Here is a 14869-nt window from a genome sequence, read left to right as displayed (position 1 = left end):
CAGTATGATTACTGTGTGTCTCGGCATGTTTCTCCTTGGGTTTATGCTGTATGGGACTCTCTGTGATACTGGCCTCGGGTGGCTATATCCTTTCCCATATTAGGGAAGTTTTCGACTATAATCTCTTCACATATTTTCTCTGGTCCTTTCTCTCTCTTCTCCTTCTGGGACCCCTAGAATGCGAATGTTGTGTTTAGTGTTGTCCCAGAGGTCTCTTAGGCTGTCTTAATTTCTTTTCATTCTTTTTTCTTTATTCTGTTCCACAGCAGTGAATTCCACCATTCTGTCTTCCAGGCCACCTCTCCATTCTTCTGCCTCAATTATTCTGCTATTGATTCCTTCTAGTGTTCTTTTCATTTCAGTGATTGTATTGTTCATCTCTGTTTGTTCTTTAATTCTTCTAAGTCTTTGTTGAACATTTCTTGCATCTTCTCGATCTTTGCCTCCATTCTTTTTCTGAGGTCCTGGATCATCTTCACTATCATTATTCTGAATTCTTTTTCTGGGAGGTTGCCTATCTCCACTTCATTTATTTGTTTTTCTGTGGTTTATCTTGTTCCTTCATCTGGTACATAAACCTCTGCCTTTTCATCTTGTCTATCTTTCTGTGAATGTGGTTTTTGTTCACAGGCTGCAGGATTGTAGTTCTTCTTGCTTCTGCTGTCTGCCCTCTGCTGCTTAATTTCTTTATGTACCTAGAGAATTTGCATTGCTCTTTCAAGTATTCTGAAATAAGAATTGCCTTTTTCTCTTTTATTTTGCAGGAATAACTGTTTCTTTTACTGTGGTTTGGTAATTAGGCTTTTCTTTCTTGTGGTCCTAAAATGAGATGATGGACTTGGCCATTTAAAAAGTAAACTAGAAGGCGGAGGGAAGAAAGAAATAGGTGAGGGAGATTAAGAGGTACAAAGTTCCAGTTGCAAAACAAATGAGTCTTGGGTGTGAAATGTACAGCATGGGGAGTATAGTTAATAACTGTGTAATATCTTTTTATGGTGATGTATTGTAACTAGATTTATTATGGTGATCATTTTGAAATGTATAGAAATATTGAATCACTGTTGTGTAACAGGAACTAACATAGTATTAAGGGTCAATTATACTTCAAAAACAGACAAACAGGGACTTCCTTGGTGGTTCCCTGGGTAACACTCCCTGCTCCCAATGCAGCGGGCCCGGGTTCAATCCCTGGTCGGACAAGTAGATCCCGCATGCATGCTGTAACTAAGAAGTCCGCATGCGGCAACTAAAATATTCCACAGGCCACAACTAAGACCCGGCGCAGGGCAAAAATAAATTAAAAAAAAAAAACAAACCAAAAAAACCCAAACAAGCTCATAAAAAAAGAGATCAGATTTGTTGTTACTAGAGGTGGGGGGATGGGGTGGGTCAAGGGGGGATTGGATAAAGGCAGTTGAAAGGTACAAACTTCCAGTTACAAAATACCAGGGATGTAATGTACAACATGATAAATATAATTAACACTGCTCTGTGTTATATATGAAAGTTGTGAAGAGAATAAATCCTAAGGGTTCTCATCACAAGAAAAACATTTTTTTTCTTCTAGTTCTTTAATTTTGTACCTATATGAGATGATGGATTTTTATTAAACTTATTGTAATAATCACTTCATGATGTATGTAAATCAAATTATTATGCATATTATGCATTATTTTTCAAATCCATGAACACTGTATATATTTACATTTGTTTGTGTTGTTCTCATTTTCTTTTATCAGTGTCTTAAGTTTCCTGAGCACAGGTCTTTACCTCCTTATTCCTAGGTATTTTATTCATTTTGATGTGATTGTAAATGGGATTATCTCCTTCATTTCTTTTCTGATAGTTGTTAGTGTATAGAAATGCAGCAGATTTCTGTATGTTAATTTTGTATCCTTCAACTTTCCTGAATTAATTGGTGAGCTCTAGTAGGTTTTTAGTAGTGTCTTTAGGACTTTCTTTGTATAATAACATGTCTTCTGCAAACAATGAATAGTTTTACGTCTTCGTTTCCAATTCAGATTAGCCTTATGTTGTGTGTTTCTGCATTTAGAGTATAGCCTAACCTACTTGTTGACCTTTTGAGCTTAGAGTAAGGTCAGTTTAAAATATGAAGGATGGATTTTGAGAGGTAGAGTTGGAACAAAGGAAATGAGAAGGTTTTGATTTTGTTTTCAATTCATAGGTAGAATGAATTGGAGGGGGAAGAGACTCGCATAGGTGAGGATAGTTGGAAGTATCATGTTGTAATCCCAGAATAAGTTGGAAAAAAGTATCAAAAAAACCCTTTTCCTGCCCTATCATGTGAATAAACATCTGTAAAGACATGGTCTATTGATAAAGGATGCTCTCTCAAAACACTTGTTTTTTCAAAAGTATTTCAAGTTTCAAACTGAAACTTTAAAAAGTCAGTAGTATGTGGAAAATTATTGTATCATGACAGTTTGCCAGTGAATAATGTTGAATAAAACTAGTATATAAATTTTGTATGTTTATGGTAAATAATACCATGTGTATTGAATTTCTTATGTTTCCTGTATCTGTGAACCCAGAATTCTGTCTGTAGCGAATAGTGAAAATATGAAATATAGCTGTGGGCCTTTGTATCCTATTAGGAAGCAAATGAGAGATGAAGACTCTATAAAGTATATTTATTCATAATCTGCGTTTAAAAATCGGTGAGGCAAAAAGATCAGGTTAGGGCATCAGGGCACCCAGAAGAGTGGTGTATTCCGTTTTGATCTGCATGTTCTACTCTGTCATCGACAAAGAGCATGAGGGTCCATAAACTATGGTGTGTGGTAGCTCTGATCTCTGATATAAACTTCTAGGAGTGACTTCCAAATCTGTATCTTCAGGGTAGATTCCCCACTGGTTCCTGAAACTTAATGTCTTCCAAGTTCATTGGCATTTTGCCATGATCTCTTTGCTTTTCTCTATACCTATACCTCCTGTAGATTTACTTATCTTGATTAATGGCTCATCATTCTCTTAGCCAAGTAGTCCAAAAAACTTAGGGTTATCTTTGATTTCTTCCTGTTGCTGGCCTTTATGTTGATCAACAAACGTATATTTTACTTCTGAAATGTGTCTTCTTCTTTGAGCCTTCAGGATATTCATTTGTTCACTCATTCACTCTTTTGTTTATTTTGACACATTTATTGAGCACCTCATATGTGCTAGGCAGTGTGCAAGGTACTAGTAATATAGTGATAAATAAGACAGATCAATTTCCTGCCCTTTTAGAGCTTATAGTCCAAGCTTTCATCATTTCCCCTGCACCCTCTTTGAGTTTCTGTGATAGCCATTCTTATTTTTTCTGATTATAAGTATAATACATTCTTATTTTAAGAAGTGCAAGAGTTGTTGAAATGTATAAACACCAAAAGGGGGAGACTCCCTATATTTTCATCTACCAGAGATACCAGTGATAAAAATTTGGTACCATTTCTCCAGATTAGAAAAAACAATGTAACCAAAACTTTCTAATGCGTCTCTTTGCCTTTACTCCCTTTCTTGTCTGTCTGTATTATAAATGCTACCAAAGATACCTTGTTAAAAAACAGTTGATTGTTACTTTGTTCAAAAACCCCTCAGTGTTTTTCTCTCATCCACAGAATGAAGTCTGAACACCTTAACGTAGTGATTACCACCCATTAGGTTTCTACCATCTCACTTTCTTGTTTCTCTAGAAACTTTCCCAGAAGTAGCCCTTCTTACAAGTGTAAATAAAAGATCTCAAGTGTGCTGCATTAGTGTCCCCCATGTGACAAATAATACTCCAAATAGGGGAGACAGGTTGATACAAGTACACTAATAGTTTATTCAGTTTTCTTTTGTGTGCTTGCCCTCTCCCACTCACCTTGTTTACAGGAAAATTAAAAAAATTACAGGAGTATTCTTAAAAATTAAAGCAGAAAAGTGTAAAGAAGTTGAAACAATCTGAAATTCCATCTCACGTGGATGATTACCATTAAAAGTTTTGTAAATATTTTTCCATACATGTGTCTTTGAAAATGTATCTACACATATAGATGTATGAATATGAAGTAATTTTACACAAATAGGATAATATTATAATGCTGTTTTTCTTTTGCCTCAGACATAGGTTTTGGAGATTTTTGTGTCAATAGAGACCAGTGTTCAAGATGGTATATTTCTTTTTTGGCTGCACTGCACAGCTTGGGGGATCTTAGTTCCCTGACCAGGGATTGAACCCCAGGCCCTTGGCAGTGAAAGGGCGGAATCCTAACCACTGGACGGCCAGGCAATTCCCAAAATGGTATATTTCAAGAATGATGAGGGGCTTCCCTGGTGGCGCAGTGGTTGAGAGTCCGCCTGCCAATGCAGAGGACACGAGTTCGTGCCCTGGTCCGGGAGGATCCCACGTGCCGCAGAGCGGCTGGGCCCGTGGGCCATGGCCGTTGAGCCTGCGCGTCTGGAGCCTGTGCTCCGTAGCGGGAGAGGCCACAACAGTGAGAGGCCCGCGTACCCCCCCAAAAAAAAATAAATAAAAAGAATGATGAGAAGCCTGCTTGCTTGAGAGAGTAAGAAGCTGGTCTGACTTCCCTGACCTTCTAGATTAGAGTAGATGTTGCTCCTCTGGGCTTCCACAGCACCCTGGTTGTCCCATCATGGCCCTTACTGCATTCCGTTGTTTGTCTACTTAAACCAAAGTCCCCCGTATCTGTCTCTGTATTCCTTGAGCCCAGAACAGTGCCTGACACCTAGTGGACATTTCAGTGTTTGCTGAATGGATGAATGACCGTATGAATGTCTTAGATGAAGTAAGGTGGTTTGCCATGAAAAGAACTTGCCGCATGTATTCTTTAAAACCACTTATCTCTGTTTGCTTTGATTATTCATTTACCAAGTAACGTTTTGGTATTAATTCAGTTTACCAGTTAATTACCAGGGATTTTACTGCTGAGAAAAGAAGGTACTGACTGTAAACTGGTTGACAGTTATAATTCTGATTATAAATTAAAATAATAGTGCTGTGGGACAGATGAGTGTGAGACTTTGGATAATATGAACCATTTTTTCTCCAGAGTATAATTATTCCTTTAGATAAGGTGGTATCCAGGTTCTGTCTGAGCAGCGATATAGGTGTGGTGTGGTGAATAGAAGGCGGGATTCAACTTTTTTTTTTATACATTTTTTATTGTAGTAAAATATACAGAATGTAAAATGTACTATCTAAACCATTTTTTTTTTTTTTTTTTTTTTTTTTTTTTGCGGTATGCGGGCCTCTCACTGTTGAGGCCTCTCCCGTTGCGGAGCACAGGCTCCAGACGCGCAGGCTCAGCGGCCATGGCTCATGGGCCCAGCTGCTCCGCGGCATGTGGGATCTTCCCGGACTGGGGCATGAACCCATGTCCCCTGCATCGGCAGGCAGACTCTCAACCACTGCGCCACCAGGGAAGCCCTAAACCATTTTTAAGTGTACAATTCATTGGCATTAAGTACGTTCACAATGTTGTGCAACCATCGTTATAACAGATATAATTTTGTATAATGTGCATAGCATATATTTCAAACCCACAGTTATACAAATTTCTTAAGCAATGCAGACATTTGTATAAATTGTGTAAAAGTCATAAATTAGGGGCAGTGTACACATGCAATTATAGTCAGTCTGATGCCTTAATTCAATTTTTTCACAACTTCCTCAGTTTTACTGTAAAGTTGTCTGTAGCTCAAAATTTCCTGTAATCTTTTCAATAAAATTAGTAATATCACTTATAGAACATGAATTTCAGAACATGCTTTTCCACATTTATTTAACTGATAGGGTTTTTCTCATGATGAATTCTTTGCTGCTGCTTCAGTAAAGGCTAATTTTAAGTTTTCCCACATTTAACAAAGCTCCCTTGTTTTTATGACTTTTTTGATGGAGATTGAGATGTATCTTCCAGTTAAAAGATTTCCCACATGTGTTGCATTTATTTTGTTGCTCTGCTGTGAGTTGAGTAATGCTTAAGGAAATGTGATCTCTTGATGAAGGCTTTGCCACATTCAGTGCACCCGTGGGGTTTCTCGCCTGTATGAATTCTCTGATGCATGATCAACACTGATGATTCTGCAAAGGCTTTGCCACATTCTCTGCATTGGTATGGTTTCTCGTCTGTATGGATTCTGGAGTGTTTATAAAGGGATGAGCTATACTTGAAGCTTTTCCCACACTCCCTACATTCAAATGAGTTCTCAGGTGTGTGCGATTTCACATGCTGAGTAAAGGAGGAGTTCCAGGTGAATGATTTCCCACATTGACCACATTCATAAGCCTTCTCTCCAGTGTGGAGTCTCTGATGGACCACGGGTTGTGCTTTATGCGTAAAAGCTTTCCTACAATCACTGCACACAAAGGGTTTCTCACCACTATGAATTTTTTGATGAGCTGCAAGGTGTCCCTTACTGTTAAAGGCTTTCCCACAGTCACTGCGTTCAAAGGTGTTTTTTTTTTCTTGTATGCTTTTTTCATGTCTAATGAGACGAGACTTCTTTTTGGAAGGCTTTCCCACATTCACTGCACCCAAAGGTTTTTTTCCTTCTGTGCTTTTTTTCATGTCTAATAAGACACAACTTGTTTCTGAAGGCTTTTCCACATTCCTTGTATTCATGAGTTTTCTCTGATATAACTTTTATTCTAACTAAGAAAGTATGTTAGGTTGCAAACACTTTCCATTTGATTCACACTTATGTTGTTTTTGTCTTGAAGAAATAAAATTTATACTCAGTTTACAATTTTGGACTGTCTTGTTGGTCAGTGTTTTCTTGAAGGTGAACATACCTTGGTTTAAAAATTTGTCTTTGCTTCCTTCTCCTTCCTGTCCCTCTAGCTCATCATCAAGTAAGCAGATAACTTCCACTGAGATGAGGTTTCTAAAGTTCTCCAGCATCACATTCCAATACAGCTTCCTCTGAGCACATCGCAGCAGCTGCCACTCCTCCAGGGTGAAGTCCACAGCCACATCCTGGAATGTCACTGATCCCATCCTGTGGCCCTAGGTTGGCTTTTTGTAGATTTTAACCAGGGCCGCTGGAAACTGAAACAGGCAGGAATATACAAGAGGGACCCTCAGGTTCAATTACACAGCCTTCAATTTTGCTTTCTTCACATGAACTGAGAAGCCGATCTCTGCTCTCCACCTGTCCCTCAAGCCCTTCTGGCTCACCCGCCGCTCACTACTGAAACACCCAGGATTCAATTTTGACTCTGCCACTTATTAGCTCTGAGATATTAGGCAAGTCCCTTAACCATTTTAAGATTTACTTTCTTTATTCATTAAGTGAATAACTGGCTGCTCAGATCTAGCCCAACTCTAAAACTCTGTGACTATGAAATAAGAGCCATACTTTACCTTGGTCCATTGAAGCCTAAACTGTATACACTTCTTACTATCTCACTCAAGACATGTAAATGGCCTAAAGTAAAGGCCGGCGAGTATAGTGCCTCAGACCCTTAGAAAAACTACAGAATGAAGCAAGAGGTAGCACTGTGATAGTGTTTAGAGGAAGTATGAAGCTGAAACTTCTTTTGCATTCTTTGCATTATTTCATAACCAGTTCTAGATTAAAATAATTATGTTGTTTGTGAATAATAATATGTCACTTGGGGATAGAGAGGATGTTGATTTGGTTCCTCAGTTTTCTAGCCTTATTCTGGGTAACTTGGTGAACTAGGATTGATTGTGTCCTCTTTCTTTCTCTGACTTTTTTTTTTACTCTCAGTAGAAGGCTCTCGAGATTCAGTCTCATTGTCTGTGACACACATAGGTTAGATCAGTGATAGAAAAGAGTTGGGAGACTTGTTTTCCTTCTTCATTTTGAGTTAACAAAGCAAATTGCTTTACTTCTCCATGCTTGATTCTTTTTACTAATAGAAGACGAAATCTGACTGTTCTTACATTATGTGCTTTGGGATAATGAGGTAATTCTTTGGAACCTTTTTAAAAATTTCATTTAAAAAAACTTGATGGGGCTTCCCTGGTGGCGCAGTGGTTGGGAGTCCGCCTGCCGGTGCCGGGGATGCGGGTTCATGCCACAGTCCGCGAAGATCCCGCATGCCGCGGAGCGGCTGGGCCCGTGAGCCATGGCCGCTGGGCTTGCGCGTCCGGAGCCTGTGCTCCGCGGCGGGAGAGGCTGCGGCAGTGAGAGCCCTGCGTACCGCAAAAACAAAAAACAAAAACCAAAAAAGCTTGATGTACAATTTCTAGTAAATGCATAAATCTAAGATGTATATATAGCTTAATGAATTTTTACATATGTATGCTGCTGTATGTGTATAATGATAACTACCAGTCAGACCAAGGCGTAGAACATTTTCCTCCCCCTAGAATTCCTTTATGCCCCTTTCCAGTCAGTACCCTCTTTTTGAACACTTTGAGTGCTTTATTATTCATATTAGGAAGCCAGTGAAGGGGCTTCCCTGGTGGCGCAGTAGTTGAGAGTCCACCTGCTGATGCAGGGGACACGGGTTCGTGCCCCAGTCCGGGAAGATCCCACGTGCCGCGGAGCGGCTGGGCCCGTGAGCCATGGCCGCAGAGCCTGTGCGTCCGGAGCCTGTGCTCCGCAACGGGAGAGGCCACAACATTGCGAGGCCCTGTGTACCGCAAAAAAAGAAAAAGAAAGCCAGTGAAGGCAAATCTTTTATGTTTCATCAGTAATTTGAATCTTGAAACCTGTAATAAAGTCTGATCTGTAGATCGTAAGGTCTTTAGCCTTTTAGAAATAGATAAGGCATAATTGTGTAAAAATGCTTTTCTAATAAAATTTTAATCCAGGCTACAGAGGGAGTAGTATTTTTTTAAGATTTTTTTTTTTTTGACGTGGACCATTTTTAAAGTCTTCATTGAATTTGTTACAATATTGCTTCTGTTTTATGTTTTGGGGTTTTGGCTATGAGGCATGTGGGATCTTAGTTCCCTGACCAGGGATTGAACTCACAGCCCCTGCAGGGGAAGGGGGAGTCGCAACCACTGAACTGCCAGGGATGTTCCCAGAGGGAGTAGTTTTACACTGATAAAGGGGCAGTGTTATTTACCAGCATTTTCTTTTCTGTGTAGACATTTTCCTGAAAATTTTTGGGTTGTCTGAAAGTCAGTTTATTTGGAAAGTTGTAAGTAAGTGGGAAAAGGAAAGTTGTTTGGGCAGATGAATGAAGAAGTTGTTCAAGGTCTGTGAGTTCCAGTCTTCCTTCTACGTGTGCCATTGTGTAACCCTGTGAACAAGGCCTAACCTTATTTTTTACATCTAATATTTTGTCATGAATTATTTTATCCACTGTTTTTAATGACTTTGAATTATTGAAACACCATTGAGAACTGTTTGCTTACCGTCAAAACAGGCAATTCCCCTAAGCAACCATATCTATACACAGGCTTTACTCAGTCACTGAAATAGCCTGGGGTTTTTAGGCCAAGGAAGCTATCCAAGAATTTTGTGAATAAGGCTGAGTATTGACTTTGCCAGAATTCATGGGGACGTTGTCTTCTTGTTTTGTATGGTGGAAGAGGGTTTTTCATCCAAACATTGCCCCAATGTTTTTTCCTTTTCCTACTGAGGTTTTTTTTTTTATGTCTAGAGATTTAAACTTCTTTAAAAATTTATTTTTTTTAATTTTTATTTTATTTTGGAGTATAGTGGTTTACACAGTGGTTTACACTGTTTCAGGTGTACAGCAAGGAGATTCTGTTATACACACAGACACACACACACACACACATCTAGTTTCCAGATTCTTTTCCTATATAGGTTATTACAGAGTATTGAGTAGAGTTCCCTGTGCTATACAGTAGGTCCTCGTTGATTGTTTTGTATATGATAACGTGTATATGTTAATCCCAACCTCCTAATTTATCCCTCCCCCCTTCCTTTCCCCTTTAGTAACTATAAGTTTCTTTTCTAAGTCTGTGAATCTGTTTCTGTTTTGTAAATAAGTTCATTTGTATCATTTTTTTTAGATTCCACATGTAAGTGATATCATTTGATATTTGTCTTTCTCTGTCTGACTTCACTTAGTATGATCATGTCTGGGTCCATCCACGTTGCTGCACATGGCATAATTTCATTCTTTTTTATGGCTGAGTAATATTCCATTGTATATATATACACATCTCTTTTAAAATAAAATTTATTATTTATTTTTGGCTGTGTTGGGTCTTTGTTGCTGCCTGTGGGCTTTCTCTAGTTGTGGTGAGCGGGGACTGCTCTTTGTTGCGATGCGTGGGCTTCTCCTTGCCGTGGCTTCTCGTTGCAGAACACGGGCTCTAGGCGCGCGGGCTTCAGTAATTGTGTCTCGTGGGCTCTAGAGCACAGGCTCAGTAGTTGTGGCGCACGGGCTTAGTTGCTACGCGGCATGTGGGATCTTCCCGGATCAGGGATCGAACCCGTGTCCCCTGCATTGGCAGGTGGATTCTTAACCACTGCACCACTAGGGAAGTCCCTGTACCATATCCTCTTTATCCATTCCTCTGTTGATGGACATTTAGGTTGCTTCCATGTCTTGGCTCTTGTAATTAGTGCTGCAGTGAACACTGGGGTGCATGTATCTTTTCGAATTATGGTTTTCTCCAGTTATATGCCCAGGAGTGGGATTGCTGGATCATATGGTAGCTCTATTTTTAGTTTTTTAAGGAACCTCCATACTGTTCTCCATGGTGGCTGTACCAGTTTCCCACAACAGTGTAGGAGGGTTCCCTTTTCTCCACACCCTCTCCAGCATTTACTGTTTGTAGATTTTTGATGATGGCCACTCTGACCAGTGTGAGGTGATACCTCATTGTAGTTTTGATTTGTGTTTCCCCAATAATTAGTGATATTGAGCATCTTTTCGTGTGCTTTTTAGCCATCTGTATGTCTTCTTTGGAGAAATGTCTATTTAGATCTTCTGCCCATTTTTTGGTTGGGCTGTTGTTTTTTTGATATTGAGCTGCATGAGCTGTTGTATATTTTGGAGATTAATCTGTTGTCAGTCTCATCTTTTGCAAATATTTTCTCCCATTCCGAGGGTTGTCTTTTTGTTTTGGGTATGGTTTCCTTTGCTGTGCAAAGCTTTTAAGTTTAATTAGGTCCCACTTGTTTATTTTTGTTTTCATTTTCATTACTCTAGGAGGTGAATCCAAAAAGATATTGCTGAGATTTATGTCAAAGAGTGTTCTTCCTATGTTTTCCTCTCAGAGTTTTATAGTATCCGGTCTTACATTTAGGTCTTTAGTCCATTTTGAGTTTATTTTTGTGTATGGTGTTAGTGTTCTAATTTCTTTCTTTTACATGTGGCCGGTTTTCCCACCATTTATGGAAGAAACTGTCTCTTCTCCCTTGTATATTCTTACCTCCTTTGTCATAGATTAATTGACCATAGTTGTATGGGTAAACTTGTTTAAATGTTATTTTTTGGTAGACTTTTATTTTCAGTAATTTGTTTTGAGATAAGTTGAGTAGGAGGTTCAGATTCCAAGACAAACGGGGATTTATCTTTGCTTTGGGACTTGACAGCGAGATATTAAAAAAATAATAATTTTGTTTTGAAAATTGTAATCAAACTTAGATTTAGATTGCTTTATTTTAGAGTATTCAATGGAGTTTGATTTTTTGATGGTTTCCTCATGTAAATAGGAAGCCAGCAGAAGAAGGCCTGTGATGAATAAACTTCATTATCTCTGCTAAAGGGACCTTGTTAAAGGAAATTAGATGTAGTAAAGATCATGATGTTGGGAGCTTGACCTAGTATTGAACGTTTTGTGATTTCAGGCACCTGAACTTTGACCTAGGCAATGTGGACCATGTTTGATGGTTCTTGAGCATGGTTCATGCATTTGATCATTCATGCAACATATTTTTATTGAAGTAACCAGGCATTGAGGATATAATGTGGAGGAAACCCTGATGTGATACCATCCCCCATGGAACCTGTGGGCTGGTGGAGGAAATAAATATTAATATTAAATTAAATGTAAAATTATAACTGCAGCAGTGGTATAAGTGATATTAGTGAAACTTGACCAGGTTAGAAAATGCATCCTCAAGAAATGGTACTTCTGCTATGATTTGATGGAAGAGTAGGTATTGACTTGGCAAAGAGAGGAAGGATGGTTGTCCAGGCAGAAGGAACAGCAGGTGCAAAGGCCCTGTGGTAGAAGGGAAAATGGTGAAATGAGGCTAGTGTGGCCTGAGAAGTGACAGCTAGAGGGAGAATGAAATGGTTTGAGGTGGAGAGATAGGCCTGCTCTTGCAGGTTTTTATTAAAGATTTTGTTAAGTTTTTGCCTTTATTCTAAGAGGAACAAGGAACCGTTAGAGGGCTTTAAGCAAGAAGGGACAAAGTCAGACTTGTTTTTTTTCTTTTTTTTCTTTTTGGCTGTGCCACATGGCTTGTGGGATCTCAGTTCCCCAACCAGGGATTGAACCTGGAGCCACCGCAGTGAAAGCCTGGAATCCTAATGACTAGGCAACCACGGAACTCCCCAGACTTGCTTTTTTTTTTTTTTTTTTTTTTTTTTTTGCGGTATGCGGGCCTCTCACTGCTGTGGCCTCTCCCGTTGCGGAGCACAGGCTCCCGACGCGCAGGCTCAGCGGCCATGGCTCACGGGCCCAGCCGCTCCGCGGCATGTGGGATCTTCCCGGACCGAGGCACGAACCCGTGTCCCCTGCATCGGCAGGCGGACTCTCAACCACTGCGCCACCAGGGAAGCCCCAGACTTGCTTTTTGATGTGAGCATTTTTTACCTCAAGGCAGAGAATGGATTGAGGTGCACCAGAGTGGAGGCAGAGATACTAGTTAGGAACTTAGACTAGTTCAGGTGAGAGATAGTGGTGACTTACTTAGACAAGACTGGCGTTGGTGGAGAGGATAGAAAGGAATTAATTCAGGAATATTTAGGAGGCGTGGTGATCATTTTGTAATGTATAGAAACATCGAATCACTATGTTGTACACCAGGAACTTACATAGTGTAGGTGAACTATACTTCAACAGACAAACAAACTTATAGAAAAAAAGATCAGATTTGTGGTTACCAGAGGTGGGGGGAGGGGGAATTGGATGAAGGTGGTGAAGAAGTACAAACAGAAGGAGATGTCTTAGTGCAGGAGAGAACTCATTGGTTAAATTTAGATATACCCTCTTATTGTGTTTAGTTCGATAGTTTTGTTCTTAAGATGCAAATAAATACATATGTGAGAATTGCTTTTCCATACTGGTATGCTTATCAGTGCTTTCTCCGTCCTGTAGGTTTTTACACGTGTTGATGTGTACTGCAGGTTTTTTGTGGTTTGTTTTTTGGTTTGTTTTTTTTGCGGTATGCGGGCCTCTCACTGCTGTGGCCTCTCCCGTTGCGGAGCACAGGCTCTGGACGCGCAGGCTCAGCGGCCATGGCTCACGGGCCCAGCCGCTCCGCGGCATGTGGGATCTTCCCGGACCGGGGCACGAACCCGTGTCCCCTGCATCGGCAGGCGGACTCTCAACCACTGCGCCACCAGGGAAGCCTGTACTGCAGTTTTAACCAAAGAGTAGGCATTGGATAATATTTCCTGAATGAATGACTAGATCAGTAATTTTAATGCTTTCCAGAAATAGTGTTCTGCTGCTCATGTTTCTCATGTTGGCAAATAATTAAGGCTGCATTATTAATTGATATTTGCACTTAATAATAGTGTACTCTCCCTACCCAACAACCCCTTCCCCTTCCATAAGCCATGACCTGATTGCTCAGAAGCATGTTACCTAATGGAATCAACATAGAAAATTAAAAATAGCTATCTGCATGGTATTATTTAGCTTTGAGTTATTTTGTTCTCTACTTATGCTAGCTGGTTTATAATTTGATGAAAGTAGCATATTTGAGTATTTTCTTATTCTTTTGATCATTAAAAAAACTAAAATATATTGAATTCATTGTTTTTTTTAAAATTTATTTTATTATTCTTTTGATCATTAAAAAAACTATATTGAATTTTCATTGTTGTCTTTTTTTTTTTTTTTTTTTTTGGCGGTACGCGGGCCTCTCACTGTTGTGGCCTCTCCCGTTGCGGAGCACAGGCTCCCGACGCGCAGGCTCAGCGGCCATGGCGCAGGCTCAGCGGCCATGGCTCACGCGCCCAGCCGCTCCGCGGCATGTGGGATCCTCCCAGACCGGGGCACGAATCCGTGTCCCCTGCACCGGCAGGCGGACTCGCAACCACTGCGCCACCAGGGAAGCCCCATTGTTGTCTTTTTTTTTAAATTTATTTTATTTAATTTATTTTTGGCTACGTTGGGTCTTTGTTGCTGAACACAGGCTTTCTCTAGTTGGGTGAGCGGGGGCTACTCTTCATTGCCTTGCGCGGGCTTCTCATTGCGGTGGCTTCTCTTGTTGTGGAGCACGGACTCTAGGTGCGCGGGCACAGTAGTTGTGGTGCACAGGCTTATTTGCTCCGCGGCACGTGGGATCTTCCCAGACAAGGGCTCGAACCTGTGTACCCTGCATTGGCAGGCAGACTCTTAGCCACTGCGCCATTAGGAAAGTCCCCTCGTTGTTGTCTTTTATAACTAAGTTGCCTTCATTTCTGTTGAGCAGATGCTTGCTGGAAGGGATTTAAATGACAAGCTTTTTCTGTTTACCCTGCTGGAAGTTTGATCCACTCAGCTGACAGCTTTATTTTTCTTTCCTCAAAAGCCAGAACTAGGCCTACAGGAAGGAAAGGAACGTATTCCGGAGCCAAAGGCTGATGTTGCATAGGCCTGTGGGGGTGCATATTTCAGAAGCTGTGCAGTTGGTTGGCCTGGATCTGTCAAAACAGGTTTGGTTGGTTCTGGCTGTGCCATGGTTTATTTATATGCTTCTGAGTAGTGATCTTGGGAATGAATACATTATGAGTACAGTTTGGAAA

The 14869-nt window shown here is 40.3% G+C and overlaps 2 protein-coding genes across 7 annotated transcripts in view; one reads left to right on the top strand and one right to left on the bottom strand.

The window, feature by feature from the left end:
- The window catches only part of TMCC1 (transmembrane and coiled-coil domain family 1), a 219408-nt gene that overhangs the window by 25882 nt on the left and 178657 nt on the right, over nt 1–14869 (top strand). The gene's annotated exons all lie outside the window — the stretch shown is intronic.
- On the bottom strand, nt 5828–6998 carry LOC101326891 (uncharacterized). Its single transcript, XM_073787814.1, is given in 3 exon segments — nt 5828–5960; nt 5962–6529; nt 6794–6998. Coding segments are annotated over 3 exon segments (906 nt in total).

The sequence above is a fragment of the Tursiops truncatus genome, chromosome 10 (genome assembly GCF_011762595.2).
Source record: "Tursiops truncatus isolate mTurTru1 chromosome 10, mTurTru1.mat.Y, whole genome shotgun sequence".
Taxonomy (NCBI): Eukaryota; Metazoa; Chordata; class Mammalia; order Artiodactyla; family Delphinidae; genus Tursiops; species Tursiops truncatus.
Note: the sequence above shows the minus strand (reverse complement) of the source record. Positions and strands in the feature narration are given on the sequence as shown.